This window comes from Bombus vosnesenskii, unplaced genomic scaffold (genome assembly GCF_011952255.1).
Source record: "Bombus vosnesenskii isolate JDL3184/JDL3185 unplaced genomic scaffold, Bvos_JDL3184-5_v1.1 scf7180000013295, whole genome shotgun sequence".
In the NCBI taxonomy this organism is placed as follows: Eukaryota; Metazoa; Arthropoda; class Insecta; order Hymenoptera; family Apidae; genus Bombus; species Bombus vosnesenskii.
In genome coordinates, this window is record NW_022882946.1 from 3,378,285 (window position 1) to 3,400,146 (window position 21,862).

The 21,862-nt window shown below is 33.0% G+C and overlaps 2 protein-coding genes across 9 annotated transcripts in view; one reads left to right on the forward strand and one right to left on the reverse strand.

The window, feature by feature from the left end:
• Positions 1 to 21,862, reverse strand: part of LOC117233418 (calcium/calmodulin-dependent 3',5'-cyclic nucleotide phosphodiesterase 1-like) — a 208,193-nt gene that overhangs the window by 22,387 nt on the left and 163,944 nt on the right. The gene's annotated exons all lie outside the window — the stretch shown is intronic.
• LOC117233421 (alpha-glucosidase-like) lies at positions 7,380 to 21,661 on the forward strand. Its single transcript, XM_033493728.1, has 9 exons — positions 7,380 to 7,489; positions 7,756 to 7,928; positions 10,756 to 11,093; positions 13,480 to 13,605; positions 17,072 to 17,482; positions 18,835 to 19,090; positions 19,544 to 19,739; positions 20,466 to 20,606; positions 21,484 to 21,661. The coding sequence occupies exons 2-9, from the start codon at positions 7,760 to 7,762 to the stop codon at positions 21,572 to 21,574; spliced, it is 1,728 nt and encodes a 575-aa protein (XP_033349619.1). The 5' UTR covers positions 7,380 to 7,489; positions 7,756 to 7,759; the 3' UTR covers positions 21,575 to 21,661.

Consider the following 21,862-nt stretch of genomic DNA (forward strand, 5'->3'; position numbering starts at 1 on the left):
ATAATAAAGATTATATTATTCCTATGATTTTTAAAAAGAGATATCAAATACTAAAAGCAACTGGAAGATTGAAATTATTTGTATTCGATTAAAAGTAATAGAAGTATTTAAAAATAAGTATACGTAAATACGTAATAATTTTGACATTGATTGCAAACGTCGGTTACAGAGAGAACCATATAAACACAATTGATTTTATACGTAGAGCTTGTCAAATCCATCTACATATTAATTTCATGCTCCTGTATAATATTTTCCTTTAATGCAATTTTATGGAAATTTCATTTTATTTATTGCCAGTACGAATAGAAACTGACAGCACAATTTTGTTAACGGGATTAGAATTGAGTTTATAACTCAATAACATTAAATAACACTATGCATTGTCCCACACTGAATAGAATGCAAACATATCAACTGTACCACAAAAATTTAGCGACCGATATTAGCGACTTTAATATTTCGACCAGGTAGTTCCATTATGATGATTTTCAATCGCGGCCCGGTTTCCAGCGATTAATGAAACGAGACCGATAAAAATTTTAATGAGAAACTTAATACATATATACATACACAAGCAATAGTAACAATACATATAACGATGAAAAAGTTGAAACGCATAAATTTCAGTTTGATCATCTCCAGTTTGAAGTTTATGTTTGATTCATGCTTTAAGTTTGAAATATTTTTTACTGTATTAGAAGAATTATCAAAGATATTGAATCGAACAAATAAGACGATTAATATAAGACAATATTTTTTGATAGATTAGGTGTTTACGATATCAAAGAGTGTTGATAGGTATTGAAGAAAAATGACAAAAAGAAATAAGAAGAAATTAATGTGGAAGAGATGTAACGCAAAATATATTAAAATTACAATCGTAAAAGGTAAAGCCCTATCTTGTTTGCAAAGCTCATGGACGATGCATGCGTGACTTTCAAGTCACAGACCATTATAGGGGTTAATAAAACAGCTGTTAGTCGTATTTCAGTATGAATCACTGTTACGTAATAAAAGATAATTTACAAGTAATATGTTAGGCTTTATTACGTGGTGTTCGCATAGCCATAGACAAACCATGCTTCACAGACACGGCGAATGAGATTAACTAATTACGCCTGTTCTATGTAACTTTCAACCGACCTCAATAACGTCGTATTCCTGTTACAATCACATGGAAACTAAGTCTGGGCAATTTTAATATAAAGCTGCTTAAAGTAGAACAACTGGCAGGTTGTATATATTTATTTCAATTCGTTACATGGTGTATTCATATTACACCATGTAATGAATTGAAATAAATTTGTAATTAATAGGAGAGATAATCGTTGTGAACTTTCCTATATAAATATTTCGTTTCACTAATTTTTTCTTATATTTCTTAAGAGTTAATCACAACAGCGAGTTGAAATAAGTTTTTGATTGAAAAAAGTTACCGTTCAAATCTTTCTTTCGCAAACATTTCCCGGTACTAATTTTCCTCTTACATCGCTTAGGATGTAATTACGGACAATAAAATCCATATTTTAATAAAAAAAAATGACTGCAAACATCACAATTTCTGTTTTTCTAAATACTATACTAAAAGAATACGTTAACTTTTTGATCACAACGACAGTTCGCTGGAAGTTTAATTTATAAAGCAAACCATTTCAAATAGCTGAAATCAAATGTGGCTTGTAATCAAAATGCAAATTTGATTATTCATCGATGGACAAATGTTGGCGCCATAACCGTATGGGACTGTGTATCCATAGAAGATACATCAGTAATGTGCTAAAAGGATTACTATTAATCCCCTGTAATAATAATCATAATCGTCACGAGATATTCTAAAGTTAAATAGCAATCATTTTGCCAAATAATATCGAGCAATGTATCCATCAATTATTAATCTGAAATCTAGACGAATAATGAGATCAAGCTATCAATGATGCTATGATGTACGATCAGCGTGAGGCATAATAAATGTTTCAGTCGCAGTTCTGAAAATACTTGAAAATTTGAACGATACACGTACGTATATCGGTGCAGATTCTAAGTGTATTATATATTATACGATATAGTTAAGTATATTGTTTTCTTTTATTAGCTGATATTTTTCGAGTCGAACGTTCGGAAAATCGGAATTCTGCTATAGTGAAACTCGAAATACTACGTTCTTAGATTTATTTCAGGCTTTATTTATTTATTTATTAGATTTTTCATCTTGAAGACCGTATGTAACCACGCCCTATGTCCTTTAACTCTAAGTAATAAATTCTGAGATCACAGGCTTCTTGGATTAATTATGGCGAGTTTCACGACACGATAAAGTTGAAGGTTCTACAGCCTCATAGATGTTGTTGTGTAAAGCAGGTTTTATAGCTTCAAGGTAACCTGTTACTTTCTTTACCATAGGTTCTTGTGTGATCTTAGTTTAGTGTAGATTCCAAGACTACCAAGCTACTAAATCATAGATTTCAAACTTCCATGGATAGGGATGGTTACTGATGCGTCTGACGACTTCTGAGTTATATAAAGTGGTTTCCGCATCTCTGTAGATAGTGAGCTTGCGGTTCCACGATCTCGGGTTGTCCAAGACATTGCTAGGTCATTGTGGTGGTCTGTGGCGTATCTTACCGCTTCGGGTGATACGCGAATGCTTGGCTTTACCACGGAGCAGACCGAGCATTGTCCCGCAATCTCGGCGCCTGACGATCGAAGATTTAAGCAGCGGGGTCGAAGATAGGTTATTTTCTCTCATTCCTGTTTCGTAGACCTTCTGTCGTAAATCCTGAAGTTTATGAAACTGGGAAACTCGTGAGATTTAACAAATTTCTTAAATATATCAGCTCTCTGAGTTTTCCATGTTCAAAACTTTTAGACTTAAGTATAGACGTTAAAAAATATTGATCGATCTCCGTCAATTTCAAAATTAGAAAGTCAATTTCCTTTAAGAGGCCGGAAGTTTTCAAATCGTTCAATGCCTACCTTTTTAGTTGAAAAATGTGGCCAACGATCTGCAATAGATGAACTAAGATTAAACAAGCTAAATTAAGACTTAACTGAAACACGATTATGGTTACGCAATTATGGTAAAATTATCGACGACGACACACATGACATAAATTGGTCTATAGTTTTGTACATACACTGTCATAAATACGATATTGCTAAAATATCATCGAATAGGGTGATTCTCTTACCAGCTTTAATATAACTTTTGAAGTTATACCTTAGAAAGGTGTACTTTAATATAACTTCAAAAGTTATATTGAAGTACACCTTTTTTAAATCACTAAATAACGTAAAAATCAGAAAAACTACAACATTGTATTCAATATATTTCTCAATTTTAACTTTCAATTCTTTTTCCAGCTATTTGTTTTCTTAGAATATGAGTCATTATTCACGGGGCAGACTTAAAGTTCGATTATTTGTCATTCGCGTTGAGTCATGACTCGTGACTAACTAGTAATTATTATTGTGACGTCTTTTGGGTACTGCAGACAAAGCGTCTAGTTTAATTAATTCTCCATTCGTACAGTTCGATTAAGCAGGCTCACAGCTAAGGTAAATAAGCTATGAACAGCCTGTTGGATACTCCTTTTGTCGTTGGTGTAAAGGATTGATGTGTTGTGCAGGTTCATAACATCTATTAAGCCTTTGTTCCTCTGTTATCATGCTAAATTGATCTCGGTAATGACACTGACGTTCCATCTCCAATTATCAACTATGTAATTTTCGTTTTGTTCAGGGGAGTGTTGGCAATTAATAACACAGGCATAATACAAGTATCACTTCAATTGAAGTTCCATTCTTCTTTTTTTTCTTTTTTCTAATTATAAAATTTACGAAAATATGAATTTGCAAAATTATCCGCGGTCCATTTACGAGATTAAATAACGATGAAATTAAACAATATATAGCTTCGTAACGCAGAAAGAAAAAGGAGGAATCACAAAGATTAAAAAAAATGAAACGAAGCTGCGTTTCGTACGACTAGTACGCTTATCGGTAAAACATCTGCACACACTAAACGCTGGACAGTAAAGGTCAGGTCAGAGAAGGTATTTGTATGGGCGAGATAGTTAAGCGAGGACTTTTGAGGGTATTGCTTTTGTGTGGATGTCTCTGGTGGTTCGCATACAGTTATACAAAATGTACTTACACAATCAGTACGCATAATCCAATTGTTGCTTGCAAATATTTGTACCAAACTACACGTCGTTCGTATATGTACGTTTATTTATGTAAGAAATTAGGTATATATTCTATATATCTAGTCTACGTAGAACTAGACATTCTATCTACGTGCATGATAGTTTTGGTACATATGTGCATACATAGATATGTGACACTTATTAGAATTATTATCTAGAAAATCTCGTTAAGTTCGTGCGATTTAATCGTGATAGCAAATATTTATATAGTATTAGACAGATTTGATCGCCATGATCCGTAATTCTTTTCTAAATGTATCAGATTACACGTTTACACGAAGATCAACATGCTCTTCGATGTTTTATCAGTTCAAGCTAAGGTATTATCCAATGTAACTTTAATATGATCACGAGTATTCTTTAACTGATCTTGTAAACATACTGAAAAAATTCCGAATAATCTTAAGCAATGTTCGTGCTATGAAAACATAAATAATATATGAACAATTATGTTACACAGGTAAGTAAGATATTCTGTACGAATAGATAAGTTACTGAAAAGTAATAACTAATGTACCGTAAATTCCATATATGTTTATTCTTCAGAATTACATTTTGTAATTTAGATAACAGACAAATTGTTGGAAAGCAACGTTTAACTTATCGTTAAAAGTACCTCTAATACGGTCAGTTGGATATGTTAAATAGTAAGGAAGAACATAATGAACACAAATACAGCGTAAGGCTACTTGTCTATGTATAGTGCAAAATTTAGTAAGCGAAAAGCGATATGTTATTTCTTTGTTCCTGAAGTACTTCGTACAACACAAAAGCATTACTGTTATGAAATACTGGCAAATTAAAATTCGACAAGAGAAAAGTGAGACAATTACAGAATATAATTGCGTTGACGATAAGTATGAACATTGCGAGACATTGTCTATAATCGAAATAGCGAGATTAACACAATTGATATAAAAGATATCCAAGTGTTAGCTACGTAATTAACTGTATCATTAAAACGTTATATATCCAATTCGTTGTTTCATAATTGTATCAACCCACGCGAAGAATGAAAATAAAGTTTATTATCGTTAGAAGACGATAATAATATTTCGTAACGTAAATTTTTCGTATTACAAAGTCGCAAGAGTCATATTTCGTAACGAAATTATTATCATCGATTTATTAATATCGATTATTATCGTCAGAAGACGATAATAATATTTCGTTACGAAATATGACTCTTGCGACTTTGTAATACGAAAAATTTAATGAATTTAATGAAAAATTTACGAATTTCCCTTTTGCAATTTTATTTTCTTTTAGAGATAATATCATGTATATGTCAAGTTTAAATGAATTAAACGAATAAGTTCGTTATCGATACTAAAATATTTAACACAATTTCTGAACAACGTCGTCGAAAGGTACTTTTCTTTTTGACAATTGCCTATCTTTGAGATGTTATCTCTAATTAATAGCGAAAACAACTTGTAAGCGAAATATTATCGAATAATAATATTTTTCTAAGATACCGTATTTACAGAATTAATTGCCACCTGTATGAATTTTCCTTTCCTTTCTTCGTCGTCGACAGAACGAAAGACATAATTCATAAAATTGAAAAAAGATAAAACTCTAATTTGAATAGAATTAACATATCGATTACTTGGTGAGTTCTACAGCGAATTAGGTTTTAAGATTTTATGATTTCTCGAATCTAAATTTATGACTTGACATACGGTGCTAATATAATAAATAATCGGGATTCTCTTAAATCCTGAATTGTCTTATTAGAAATACAGAACATGCGTGGAGCTGCTAACGCATCGCATACATCAATGAGTTCTAATGTATTTCGCGATGCTATTGGTAATCCTCATCTTAATGTCGTTCCAATTTATGTTGACGAAATTCTCGGATCGCACAGACCATCGTGTATCATAAATGCTAATTAACTGATTTACAATTTGATCGTACGATAATAATATTTGGATGTCTATAGTACGAAATATATTCAGATCAGATTTATGTGTACATATGCATAAAAAATTCATAGTTTTTAGTTTTTTTTTTTTTTGTTTACATATACTTATATTTTAGAATATGTGAATATTCGTACAATTAACATAATCTTTGCGATCATAATAAGAAGATTAAAAAAACATTTAATGGGTTGTTGTATCGAATGTAGGTAGAATATTGAATATCAATGAATATAGATGGAAAATAGATAAAATCTATTTAAAATCTACTATATTTTATATTAAAATCTATTTTTATTTTGGAGAATATATTTATTTCTTTAAGGTACTTTATTATGTTTCTTGTTATCTGATCTTCCGTTATTACAGCTGTGTATGGTTTTATGCCGCATTTCTGTTTTGTAATACTAATATCGTAGTAAATTAAAAATCTCATTTAGAAAACGTATATTTTTTATATTTAATATTCATAATAGGTGTGCACTTTGATGTAACAAGCTTCTTAAATTTAATATTATGGGAAATAATAATACTCTCGACATTAAAGTTGCAGGTTTGTCTCTTAAATTAGTATGCTCTTTCATCGGACAAAACAGTGATTTAAATACATTTTACTTTGAAAATAAATTGATGGTCTTGTCAAAGATCGTCCTTCTACAAACAAGATTTTAAGCATCGGTATTATACGAATATTTTTAACGCTTGCTTTTAAAAGCAACGCAAACACCGATTAAACCACACATTTTGTTCGTATTCAAATAGAACTATTAATAATAGACTACGGATATTTATTCAAAACTCCTATTGTTACGCATACTAAGCACTAAAAGTAGTGATAATGCTCTGCTATTACTTAAAACGTGAAATATTAAGTAAATACAAGTACAATTTTTCAGGATTTTCCAATAAATGTATCCAATAGGTGTCCCAATCCTAATCGTAATGTTTATTGGTTGGCGGTATAAGTAAATTATGTTTGGACATTTTCGTTGCAATACAAAGAAAATGAAGAGAAATTCCGACCCTTTTATCGTATGAAGTTTACATTCTAAACATTTTATTAAATAGATCGTGTGGATATTCTTACTTACTTCACTAATTGACGAAATGTGTGTCTCCACGATAAGATGACGTTTCCACAGACGAAAAGCAAATCGACCACGTTTCGATAAAAGTTAACAAGGACGATTGATCGTCGAATGTGTGTACCCTGCCACTGAAACTCTAGACAATTATGCGTTACATAACAAGAAGTGGTATAAAAGGGAAGCTATCCTGCACTACATCACAGTCGATCGTTATAACGCTGGCGAAATATTCCAGGCGGACATAATCGATCGTGTCTTAATTACTGTGAGTACCTCGAAATAAGCTAAATAACACCATATTGAAACGACAAATTGTACATTGTTAAGCAACATATTGCAAAAAGTAATTTATTCTGAAAAATAACTATTTAAACTTCAATATATATCGTGTTTATCACGAGAACAACCGGAACCGGCATCACGCTACGAATACCGAACTACGTGTTTACGATGTGGTGCAGAGTGCACCAAGCTCGAAGTCACGCGAATGATTAGACGACTAATTTCATATTCAACGTTTTGTGTGCTTAGGGACATGAGGGCGCTAATAGTATTCTGCCTAACGGTATTGCCGTTGGTCGCTTCATACTCATGGAAACCGACCGCACAATATTTGAGCAACAATTTGGTAGGCGCATCGGTCTATCAGATCTATCCCAGAAGTTTCAAGGACAGTAATGGAGATGGCGTTGGTGATCTTAGAGGTACGTTCCTCTTTTTCCTTGATAGTTTCAGTTTTTAAGATGTTCTTGTATTTTGTAATTACGAGTTCCTTTTTCTTTCATTACTTATGATCCCATTGATTGTTTAATATACAGAGGCGTACATAAAGGTAGGAGAAAATGTAGAGGGAAAAGTTGAATGATACGATAAGATTCCATGTTCGTTGCCATAAGATCCTTTTTCCTTGCCATGTTTTCTTAATATCTCCTTTTAAATGGAATTTTACGATCTTTTATTAACCAGGTATTCTTTGATTCTCTACAAAAGTGGTACTGAGGTGCTTGAGCAGAAAGATGTTTAGTTCAAGAGATATATCAGTTTTAATTTCACGAAATTTAGTGTATGAAAGACAATACGTTTCTCGTACGCAAAGCTTTACAAAGTTTTACAAAAGCAAGTATTTTTCGATCCAAGTGCCTCGATACTTTATTCTTTTTAGGGAATCAAAAATTTTATCGAATGATTAACAAAAGATTATAAAATTCCATTTAGAAGATGGATACAGTGGTACTGTCTCGGTGCATCGTTGCATATTCAAAAAAGTGAAAATTCTTTTTCTATCTCTCGCCGACTTATTATTATTCAATGTTAATACGTAATTATGAAAATATTAGAAGAGTATAGAAAGCCGTTTATTATTACGTATATAATCATAATCAAGTATACGTCGATCATTTTATTATATATAGATAAAATTAAAAATTTGTGGTCACATAATAAGTATCGTTTGTTCGATATATATAATTTTACAAGGTAGAATTTGTGAAATTAATTAATAGTATTTACTAGTAATTTATTTTCTCAAAAAGCCTCGATTATTGAACTTTGTATTATTTTACTACTATAGTAAAAATAAGTCTACCTAAGCGAAAATGAAATCTAACTGTTGTAATCGTAGGAAATGATTTTTTAGTCAGAGAATGTACCCCTAGTTACAAAGGATAATCGAAGGCGAAACTTTTGTTACGCGGTCGATCCACATGTCACGGCTCGTAAACAGATGCATAATTGCTTTTCCTTTTCGCGTCGTCTTTCGATTTGTTCGCGCGATTATGTAACCACAAGGAACAAAGACAAGTACGGTACGGATGTAATTAACAAGGAAATCTAAAAATGCAAACGTTAGCCGAGAAAAAGGAAAGTGAAGCGCGACAATCGCACACGTGGAGAACTCTGCGGAAGAAGTTAATGTCGCTTAAACGCGAAAATAAATTTTAACGAAACTTCCGTTGCGTTCGCCTCTTCTGGTCGCTTTGACGCGGCTTAAGAGCGACGTGTTCCGGAAAAGAGTTTCAGCCTTTTTGTAATGCTCCAGCCATTACGAAAGATTTACACCTTTCTGAGTTAATGTCGCAAGCGACGTCATTGGAAAATAATTTTCAAGTTCCCGTTAGTTGAAATTTAACGAACACGTTCTCTTTTTATTTTCCTAAATGAAATGTTACATATATGAAACTTCGACGTATATTTTTCCGCGTTAATTTTTTGTTCTATTTATTTTTATTTGTTGTCACGATATTTAAGCTGATTCTGATAATTCAACGAAGATATTATTTCGAGAAAAAGTTTATTGCTATCGAATGAAGAATTGAATGACGTAAAAAAAATTTCAAAAATGATCAACACCAAGACTAGAATTTAATCGACATATCGAATTTAGACTACAAACGAAGAGGAAAGGATAATAATTGAAAATCATCAAAGAATTTAGGCATATTTGGGATAATTTTCAATTCACGAAGCGATAGATAATCGTATTATATTTTTCTACAAAGCTCAGCTTCTTATTCTAGGTGTCTGAGTAATCTACATTGTTTTCATAAACTTTAACATTTTATTGTAACTTAAATTTGAGATAAATTTGTTTCAGTATGTCTGAGCTCCTTTTTAACCAGCAATAACGATTATAAATGTAGACTGAAATGTTTCTTGTTACAATATTTTCTTGGGATGAAAATCTTCGAAAGGAAAATAAGCTACGCTGATAACGAGCAACTGTCAGATAACAAGACCAGAAGGATGTAGGTCTGTATAGTAAAAGAGTGGAGAGTTTGTTAGAAAAGAAGAATCAAGAGAGAAATAATGTAAAAGCATGGTAGATGTTTACTTATACACGAAAAGAAATCAGTAATACCTGAGTTATTAATAAGTATCCTCGTTAAATTTTCCTTCTTTCTTAAAAGCAATGTCCTAAAGTTACTAAAACATTCTGCTTAAATGATATGTCGAGTCTTCATTTTTCCAATGTTTCATTTAACGAATGTCATGTTTCAAAGGTAACTTGAATTGCGGAAACATTGGAAATTGATCTTTATGTATATTATCTATAAACAATTCTGCTCGAGGAAACCTTTTTGCTTGTAGCTTTTATAATTCTTTCTAGAAAACTTGAAATCGAATATTTTTCGCAAAAAGTACCAAGCATTTATGTGCAAGGAGCTTGAAAACGGTAGCAGATTTATCGTTGTATGTGTCAATAATTCAATCAAATTTACACAATCAAATTTATCACAATAGTTATTACTTTATTGAATGGATAAATCGTTCTGAGCCAAAAAACCTTTATTGCACGCGCTTACGAAAACTAGGGATAAAAACAAAAAAGCATCTTAAGCTTATCGATTAAATCTATCGATTATAACTAGGACTATCTTTTAGTTACTATTTCTTATAACTAACGCATCTGCATACGGATGGCGAGCACGAACTCACGTTGTCATTTTCAACACGATCAAATTGTCTTCTTTTCGAATATAATTTATTCGTCGATAGAGTTCGACCAAGAAAACGAGATCTTCTCTGTTACAGGTGTCATAGAGAAGTTGGATCATCTGGTCGATGCGAACGTTGACATAATTTGGTTATCGCCCATTTTTAGCAGCCCTATGGTAGATTTCGGTTACGATATCTCAGATTTCCGGAACATCTACCCCACATTTGGTACTATAAAGGATTTGGAAGACCTGATCCGAGAAGCGCACAAAGTGGGTATAAAGGTCTTACTGGATTTCGTCCCGAACCACACGTCGGATCAGCACGAATGGTTCCAGAAGAGCTTGAAGGGAATTAAACCTTACAGTGATTATTATATCTGGCATCCAGGAAAAGTATTGGAAAATGGCACCCGTGTCCCACCATCCAATTGGGTAAGTGCAATTTAAATTACTTAAAACGTTCTTCAGCCCTCAAAAACTACGATGGATCAAATAGGTAACACGCAAATTTTATTTGAATATTATTTGTTGTTATTTCTATACTCAGAGGTAGGATCACGATAGTTATTATCTTATTGAATGGATAAATCTATCACATCGTTCTGAGCCAAAAAAAACCTTTATTGCACGCGCTTACAAAAACTAAGGATAAAAACAAAAAGGCATCTTAAGTCTATCTATTCTAGTTACTATTTCTTATAACTAACGCATCTGCACATGAATGGCGAGCACGAAATCACGTTGTCATTTTCAACATTATTGTTTTGTGATAATGCTATAGTTATGTTATTTACAACCATTGTGAATAGTAATATTGACTATCATTATTTACCATCTGGTTTTTTTTCTTCTTATTATCATAATGATATGCAACCCGCTGAATTTTAAACACACCCGTCGCGTCGTTTCAGACTTTTCAATTTAAAACTTACCTTTGCGCCCGTAATTTTCGTGAAATACAACTGCCGGTATTCGTTGCTCGATGCTCGAGCCGCTTCAATTACTCGAAAAAAATTAAATTGTTAGTATTTACATATTTCGCGTTCCGATGTATCTCGGTTTTATACTTGCCCCATTGGCTATAAATAGTTATCTAATATTATTTCAATAGAAATACAGTGAAGCATGTTCTCGAATTTTTCTGCGTCGCATTCTTCGTTAATTAACGCGGTCGAAATATTTTCACGTGAAACAGTCGTCGATACGCCTATTACTTCCGCGCAAACAATATTCATGAGACATTTTGTACTATTCGTGTAACGAAGAATTTAAAAAAAAAATGTTTGCAATGTTAGTAACTGTACGGGACAAAATATACATAAAAAGATATAAAAAAAACCTTTGTACTTTCTTGGTCGAAAAGTTTTGCCGATCTGCAGCGTTTCTTATGATTAGGAATGAACTTGAAGTACACTCGATAAAAGTTTCAGATAGAGTGCACTCATTCCATGTTTGCAACAGAGGTGAAAATATGTTATAACTTCATTTAGAAATGGACTTTACGATGTGAGAATGTCTTGTCACGATCTATTAAAGTTAAAGGATAATTACTTTTAACAATTTCATTGAGATGAAACTTTGATATTATTTGGTTGCTCGAAAACTTCATAGCGAAATTGATTGTGTCACTAAAGGCTAAACGAAACATTTCTAATTAATCAATTTCAGAACCGAATCAAGAGTACTATTTGGTTAAAATTAATATTTTGATATTTGGTAAAAATTCGTAATAATTAATTCCCTTTCAATACTACTAAATACAGCGTAGAATATATTCACTGTCAAAAACGTAAAGAAGTTTTCGAATAGCTGAATATAAATGATCTTGAGAAGGCAGAGAAAAATGGAAGTAGAAGCGACAGTAGAAATGATGGCCGACAATTTCATAAGTTTGTAGCGAAACTTTTCCAAAGATTTCGCGATTTATGGTAGACTCGTAGTAGGTGAAGAGTATGAAATAGTACACTGCATATCAAGAACCTCGGAACAGAAATGGTAAAATATCAAAACAATGTTGCGCGGCGATAGTCTGCAGAAATTTTTGTACCTACGCGTTGCTCGTTATTTCCTCGTGAAAAGATCTGTTTACATCGTTTCATCGCGTAAGCAATGCATTTTTCGTCGAAATTTACATTTCTTCTTCGCTTGTAAACGCAGAATGAATTCAATTAAACTACCAGTCGTTTCTATTCTGTCGTTATCGACCAGAAAAGATCATTCAACAACAACCAAAACTGATACAAATCGATTGGTATCGCTGTTACCTGCAGTTATAAAATTTAATGGCCGTGTCTCGTTTCGAGATAAAAATAGTCAAACAACGTAGAAATTGAAACTGACAATTAAATCTTTCTTTTGTTAGGCGTTTGAAACTTCAATGGCACGAATATCTAGTTACTTTCGAACGATCAACTTTACGATAATCAATTTTAACGATAAGTTCCCGATAATGTTCGTTACGATCGTACAATGCCACTGATCTATCACTGTAACAATTTTGAAAGTAATATTGACCAGAATTTTTAATTCGCTGTACTTTCAAACTGCGATTCGGAAATTTCGTCAAGTATGACATTTAGAATTCCATCTTTGTTTAAAAATGTAATTTCATGTTCTGAAAAAGGCAAGCTCGTATCATAGCTGAAGGCTATGATGTTCACGGTGTTGCTCGAAATATTTAAATTACTTTTTACACTTAATTTAACTTAATTAAACAATTTTTTGACGACCCGTTTCGACACAACGTGGTAAGAGCTTATGCAATCTTTGTTCATCCTCTATGCACTTTGCAAATTTACAAACACATATTCTCGCGCAGGTGAGCGTTTTCGGTAATTCAATGTGGGAATGGCGAGATGAACGTAAGGCGTATTATCTGCATCAATTCTCAAAGGAACAACCTGATCTGGACTTCTTTAATCCACAAGTGGTACAGGAGATGCATGTGAGTATCGTTTGAAAAGTACAAAGTTCTATTTAAATCTATCGTTATAGGTAAAATTGTTGAACTTGTTGATAAAGTATTCTCGGTTACTAAAGTAATCACGATATTCTTCACTAGGATTTACATATCTTTTTTTAATTTTGATCACAGATATCTTTAGTTGAATTAATAGCGTTTATTTTAACTTTGTTGAACACTATTTTGGAACAAAGTAAACACATCGAAATACAAAATTTCCAACACGTTCAACTTCCAAAACAAATTTAACGCGAATTTATCCAATATTTTTGTTGAAATATAGTTTTAACAAGAAGAATATATTTTTTTTAATTGAACTATATGTAGTCTATGATACAGAATAAGACTGTGTCTCTCTTACTGTAGATGTAGACTGTAGGCTACTATAGACTGTCTGTAATTTCCCTTAAACCTACGTTTAAATCTGAGTAAATTTCCCATTATCTGTTTACCCCATTATCTCTTACACTTCTAATAATTTTAATGGATTTTGTTGTAACAGAAACTGTTATACCGATAGAGGCATTTTTTATCCACTTTATCGATACTTATAGTTATAAGAAGGTTTTCTATTATGTACGTTTTCATGACTATATTTACTTATAGATAGTGATATCTATGTTGCATCATCGAAGCTACAATGTCGGATTTTCTTTTTATCTTATTATCTTAAATTCGTAAAAGTAATGAATTACGCGGAACTGTTAACTGTTTCCAATCTCTTCGAACGATGCTTCGTGTGTCAAGTATGAAGATTGTACGAACTTAACACGACTCGACGATCTTATCCTCAAACATATTTTCCGTTTTTTGCTCTTCTATTCTCTCCTTTTTATTTTTATCGTTGTTTTAATGCCTGGCAAATTTACGACAATGATAGATCTCGTTCAACGTCATCGTTAACCGTTAACCGGAGACCTAACAATTAACATCGTAATGAATCAAGGACCAAGATACGGTCAAACAGATATCGATTACCCGCTTTGATTTTATCATTTCCCACGAGACAATACCGAACCTTCAATAATTTCAGCCGAAGTTGCTGGTTTTTCGAAGCACGATCACTCGAAAAAAAAGAAAATGACGAGAAATAAAGATATTCGTTGCTTCGACGTGCTACCCATTGGTTCAACGTGATCCCGATTGTTTTATCGAACGAACCGAACCGATTTCTAAGGAATATGAGTCACAGTTCGTCAACATCGTGGAATTTCATGACGTCTACGTCATTTCAATAGAATTAGCAAATCCTTTCTCCTTCATCTTTATTGCACGTTTCCTGCTAGTATTTAATATTTGGACATATTTCAATTTATCAGAGAATATGATTAATGTTAGGAATTTTTAATAAGAAATTTTTTAAATATATATTTTATTAAGCGTATGCATTTCCAAATTGATCTAAAATTTCGCCATATACAATCACGATAGTCGTGTCCCATTGCATTGCTAATCAAACTTCAAACAGCTTCACATAATACACGTAGGTAAAGGTATAATATGTGGTAATTGTTCTAATTAGCTTCATGAGTCGTTTATACCTCAACGTCTGCCACTTCAGTATTCGCTACTTTCATGCATGAAACGACAGAGAATCTTTGGAAAAATATTTGAACTTGGTATGAAATCCGCGATCAATCCGAATCCATCCAGGATTCCGGCGATGTCTCGTGACTTTTTTCGGAATTCCGCGGTAAATTTGAATTTTAATGGGCACAAATTCGTTCGATGAAATTCGACGGACATCACGAAAACACGGTCGGTTAAATTCAGTCAGCCACGGTTGAAATTCAAGTAGGGCTGAAGCCGCTCGTTCCACTATCCAGCAAAATATAAATCTGACTACGGTTGCGAATGTTATAGCTATGTCGGGTTTGAACGACCATGGCTTAAAATATGCGAAATCGAGGGATACGTGGTACTTGCTTCATCGAATTTAAATGAACCGAAGGGGGAAACACGGCGCGATTGCGAGAAAGAAGTTGTAGAATACATACAAGAACATTATACAGTTAGGTTTTTCAACTATGCGCTAAAAAATATTCTGAATATCAATCATCTATAATTAAATGAAAAATTGATCATTTATTCGAATAAGAAATAATATTTATTACAGTGTAACCTCATTTATCCTTATTAGCTTCAGACGTACGAATTTATAATTGAGCTTTCGTACATGAAATTATTTATTTGTCCTTTCAAAATTCAAAGACTTTTAGGTAATTATACACGTTAGCGAAAATAAACTAATTTTTATGTTAACTTGTTAATAGATCAATATGATCAAATTGCTTGATATAAAAGAAAGCAAACATGAACAATAGATACGATCGTAAATATTATGTGAAAGCCAATAAATGGCAATCTATAATAGAAGTACTCATGATCAATTTCGCCGCGAAATCTTTCGGATATCGACATATGTCTCGCAACCATTGACTAATACGAATCAACCATACGTTACTATATCTTTCACCTACGATTACTTATAGAGTCTAACAGTACGATATTGACATTTTAGCGCGGAAATCTAACGAACCCGACATCTTTGTTATAGAAACGTTACGAGTACGTATAAATTGGAAGAAATTTACCGAAGTACCGAAAGTACATACGAACATAGAAGTAATGTAATATAACGTGTAGAGATTTGAACTCATGAATAGTCATGCGAATCAGAAATAATAAAAGTATACCGGGGAAATGTATTGGTACAAAGGTAGAAACGAACACAATTAATCGAATTATCGGATGGTAAGCACGTGTACCTGTCCATTCAGAAACTGACTTATTTAATATCAGCCGTGTTAAAAGAAAATCAGCTCGCGTTAGAAAAATTACAGAATTTACTAAGTAAAAAGAATTTTATTTCTTTATATCAGAATCTTCTTTTACGTAGCTGAATACGATTATAGCTTCGATATATGTATACAGTCGATTTTTATAAAGCAGATTTATATCCAAGAGGACACGTTTCTGTAAAACAATCATCATCTTATGCTTGTAAAAGCACTTTCCACGGGTAAGGAACGTTCGTTCGGTTCGTATTTTTCTTTTACGCCAATTTGTTTTCACCCTTTTCTCTGGCTCAACGTAATCGTTTCGCTGAAACAATTTGGCGGACTATATGGCTTTCAAGAGTACGACACAGTCGTTAATATAATCGTCGATGGGAGGAACTTTGAATTCGTAAAAAGTGTCATCGTCGTAGCTGGACGAAACGATAAAAAACAATGTAAAAATTAGAAACATGATTTATCATGATTTTTATTTGTGATCTACATGCATAATGTATATATTATCTCAACACGTAATAATATTTAAGATTAACATATATATATATATATGTATAATAATATTTTCGTTCTTGGATACGTAAAAACACTATTTCCAATGATATATTTTTCAAATAACATGGTCTAACTCTGTGCTTATTGATATATTACAGGAAATTTTGAGATACTGGTTAAGGAAAGGCATTGATGGCTTCAGAATAGATGCCTTGCCATTTATTGCCGAGGACATGAACTTCCCAGATGAACCTTTGTCAGGTAAAACCAACGATTCTAATAGCCCTGACTACACCGATAGGACATATACCATGCATCTGCAAAGAAGTTACGATTTGATCCCTGGATGGAGAAACGTCCTGAATGAATTTAAACAACCAAAATACATGTTCACCGAGGCATACGCAAACATCTCGATGACGACGAAGTATTATAAATATGGAGCAGACTTCCCCTTCAATTTTGGCCTGTTTCAAAACGTCCAGCCGACAGCGAACGCAACAACCTTAAAATCTGTGGTTGATACTTGGATGATGAACATGCCGAGAAATAGCATTGCTAACTGGGTGGTAAGTTACTAATATTTTCAGAAAGCCGATTAATTTTCTATTAGATTGTCATTTATCCCCATAAAACGTTACACATATATTTCCTTCAAAATATTGTACATTCAGTCAAAATGATTTCTACATGGTTCAATGCACTTCATCAATGTCTAAGTGATTTTATCATTTCAAATTTATTAAAATTATTAATGTTGAAATTCAAAATTTTCTGGACTGGAATTATCATAGTTCGCAGTTTCTTTCGAAATAATTCATCCACCGAAAGATTGCCTGGCTGAAATATAATATAATATAATAATATAATCATAAATTTAGAGGAAGAATAAGCGAGGAAAAATATTGTACGATCAGGAAAAATGATCTATTTATATACTTGTACGTTCATCCTTTTCAATCATAATCTAGTCAACCCTTATAATCGTAATTCTATCTTATGATAGCATTAAAAATTACAAGAAAGTATCCTATCACTCCTAGCTTATTTCAAGAAGAAGAATTTAATTAGAACAGTTGCTTTCTTAAAATTTGATCAGCACCTATATCGTTTATTAATTCTATAACTAATTTTCCTTTTATTTCAATAATTTCACTCCTATCATATTCGCTCATATCGCATTTTTCTAAATTCGTAACAGGATGACAAACTTCCATTTTGGCATTTCTATGTTCTCACTCACTCGCACACACACACACACACACGCATACACGTACGGGCGCGCTCATACAATTGTGGATGTTAACTTCTCCAACCTCGGCGAGGATCTGGAAAATTTTCTTCGCCAAATCCTTCCCCGATTCGCTTCTCTTCGTCTGTATTTGCTTGCCAGGAAGTTGGACGACGTGATTGTAGATCGAAGGAAAATCAAATTACTCTGGAAGCAAACGCACGAAACTGGTCGAACGTCGTTCGATTGGAAAAATGGTTGATAGCACCTAACTGTTTCGAATTCGAAGCTGCGCGATTGAACGGCGGAGGCAACGCGTGAACGAGCTTGAAAAATGTCCACAAAACGCCTGGAAGAGAACGAAACGAGCCTCTTTCCGCTCGCGTTCTTCGAATTCCACGAGCGCATCGAGCTTTTGTCGAACTCGTGTGTGCATCGGGCATTCGATCGAAAACCTAAAATTTCAAGCCTTAAAATCGATATTTCTATGTCGAGGAAAATCAACAAAAAGCGTTTGTTGGAAGAAATAGAACGATCGAGGAAAAAAGTAGAAAATCCCCAAACATTATATGTATTTAAGCTAAAATATCTTCAACTCAATACGATTACCGTTAGTTAAAAAAAAAAGAAAAAAAAAGAAATAACGACGGATATTTTAAATTTTTGAATACCTTAAAATTTTGTGTGCAGATCGGAAACCACGATCAAAGAAGAATAGTGTCGAAAGTAGGAGAACCACGAGCTCGTGCCCTTACCGTAATGACGCTTCTATTACCTGGCGTAAGTGTGACGTATAACGGTGACGAAATCGGTATGTCGGACACTTGGATCTCTTGGGAAGAGACACAGGACCCGCAGGGTTGCATGGCTGGTTTACTAAACTACAATACTGCGTCTAGGGATCCCGCGAGGACACCGTTCCAATGGGATGACTCCGTTTCTGCCGGTGAGTTTCCAATAAGATACAACTTTCACGCGAATGAAGAAATTTTCAAATGAGCCTTGATTTTCACATTTTTAAACCTGGTACGTTTGTCGAATCATTTTTGAGATATTATTTCTCCATCGTGCCATAACATGTTTCACTCTCACAGATGAAACTGGAATTTCATTCCACGTCTATCAATTATTTTAAAATCAATTTCATCGTGTCATAGTAATAAAATAATAATACAGAATGTAGTAAAGAAAATGTTATCTTTTGAAAAATGCGAATTGTAGATTGTATCCTTTGCCTGTACAAATATCGTAAATACTGGTACGTTTGAGATGAATCTTCGTGTGAGATTTCAAAAAAGGAAGCTCCAATTCCAGAAACTCTAATTAACTAACTACAATTAACTGAACAAAAAAAGAACCAGTAATCGCAAAAACTATGACCAAGTATTTCGATTTGTAGGATTCTCCACGAACTCCAATACTTGGCTGAGAGTCAACGATAATTACAAGACTGTCAATCTGGCTGCCGAAAAGAAGGACGAGGACTCGTTCTATACCCTCTACAAGAAAGTCTCAACGCTGAGGAAGTCACCGTTCCTTAAAAAGGCCGACTTAACTACGAAGCTGTTGAGTGAAAACGTTTTTGCGTTTGCCAGGTAAGGATAGTGAACATGCAAATCAAGATGATACTACGACCATTATATACCACGATTCGCTCGTCGAATATATTGCTAAACGCGAGAAAATTATGATTAATAGCGTGGCAGTATGTATCTACACTATCACCTACAAATGTCCAAATATTTTGGTCGATTTGTAATACAAATATTTCAATTTCACTACAAAATAATGCTGAACTAATAATTAGCAGTAATATTTACTAATTTTCATGGAATTGCCAGACTATACGATTGGGTCATCTATCAAAAGACTAGAAGAATATATTTTAGCATTTAGCATTATGTATACTACTACATTTATTACTTAAAATTTACTACTTAAATATCACAGGTTCTATTAACGTCGGAAGTCTTTCTGTCAAATTAAGAATTTTTTTCGTCAAGCTTATAATTCAGAAATTAAAGAATCTGAGAATAAAGAGCTCGACGAATAATAAAATAGTTCTACGATTGCAAACGCTGACTTTACGATCGCGTATTGATTTTTGAAAATCGATTCGATCACGTTAGAATATTGTGCCATGTGTAGCTTCGATGATTATAAAATATAAAATTCTTAAGGTTTAATTTATCCATTTAATCGATAGCGTGCAATTACTTGATCGCGATCATCGGCGTTTGCAATACGATGAGTCATGGTACTAAAAGTGCCTTCGTTTCTTAACGATACACTGTACATATGGAATATCATAATTTCTTCAGGGAAACCATGTTAGATGGATCTGTCTACACCATAATAAACTACTCGGATAAGGACGACGTAGTGGATCTGTCAGTATTCGAGAAAGCACCGAAGAAATTGGAAGTGTTTTACGCTACTGCTAACTCTGCTGTGCTTTCTAAGTGAGTGTACAATTTCTCCAATTTTATTTATCTAAATTGCGTCGCTGCCATGACAAATTTATGCAATTGCGTCGAGTATCGTTTCATAGTTTCCTTTCTTCTTCCAACACGGTGGTAAATGTGAAAAGCACTGGAAATAATTCGCAAACTGTAACGTCGTTCTTCAAATTGAAAGAAAAAGATAAAGAAAAGGTAGAAAGGGAACGAATGAGACAGAAAGATGTCTTCAATTATTTGAAGAGAAATTGCGTATTTAACAATAATTGATTAAATAAGCAACGTAACATCTTTCAAACTTGTTGAGATTAGAGAATAAAAAGATTTACTTAATCCTTGCTGCGTTCTTTTAATCATTTTCGATTCAATTGTACTTTTCTAATATTAAAAGATATCTCAAGTTCGAAGAAAATATGAAAAACTGCTGATTTATGTCAAACAATTGTATGTTAAACGTTTTCTTGAAACGTTCGAAATATTTTCTGTCTCCTAAAATGAAAGCAAGATTGTAATATGAAAATCCGAGGAGCGCAGTTGGATTAAGTGACTCTGATGTTATTCTGTTCCCTGTTAAATTCTTAATCCACAGAATTATTTCATGTTTCTGCTATCATGTACTGATTTTTTTTTTTTTTAATTAAATTATCCTATTACTTGCTACCTTATTAAGCAGAAACGTTTATTCCGACGTCTTATCAAATTAGTTCTTTTCTTGACTATATTTCTTTCTTTTAAATTAATTTCCATCTTATTATATATAAATTCCTATTGCATTATTTTTAGAGACGATGTCTTTAAATCGATGCTTTAAACATCCGTTTGTTAAACATTGTTGCGATGATATTAATTTTGTAAATTTGTTTGTTTGTTGGGAATATAGGTACGAGGTCACGGACATCAAGAAAGTAAAGGTTCCTGCCACGGCAGTGATAATCCTTACTGCCCCAGGTATCAAATTTGGATACATATAAATCTACAACAGATTCCTACGGTTTCTAAGTTCGAATACAAACATGTACCTCTAAATAATTGAAAAATATAGTTTTTTTTCTTGCAAACCGTTGTATTTACATCTTAACAATAGTACAATGGCCAACGTTTCAAAAATAATCCAGTTACAATAATTTATCACACAGCCACGATTTGACGACCATTAAACTTATCGTTGCCTATCGCGATTATTATAAAAATATAAACCCTGCTATTAATCGTGAGACTGAATGGAAAAGTAATACGAGTGCATTTTTCCAAGAAACGAG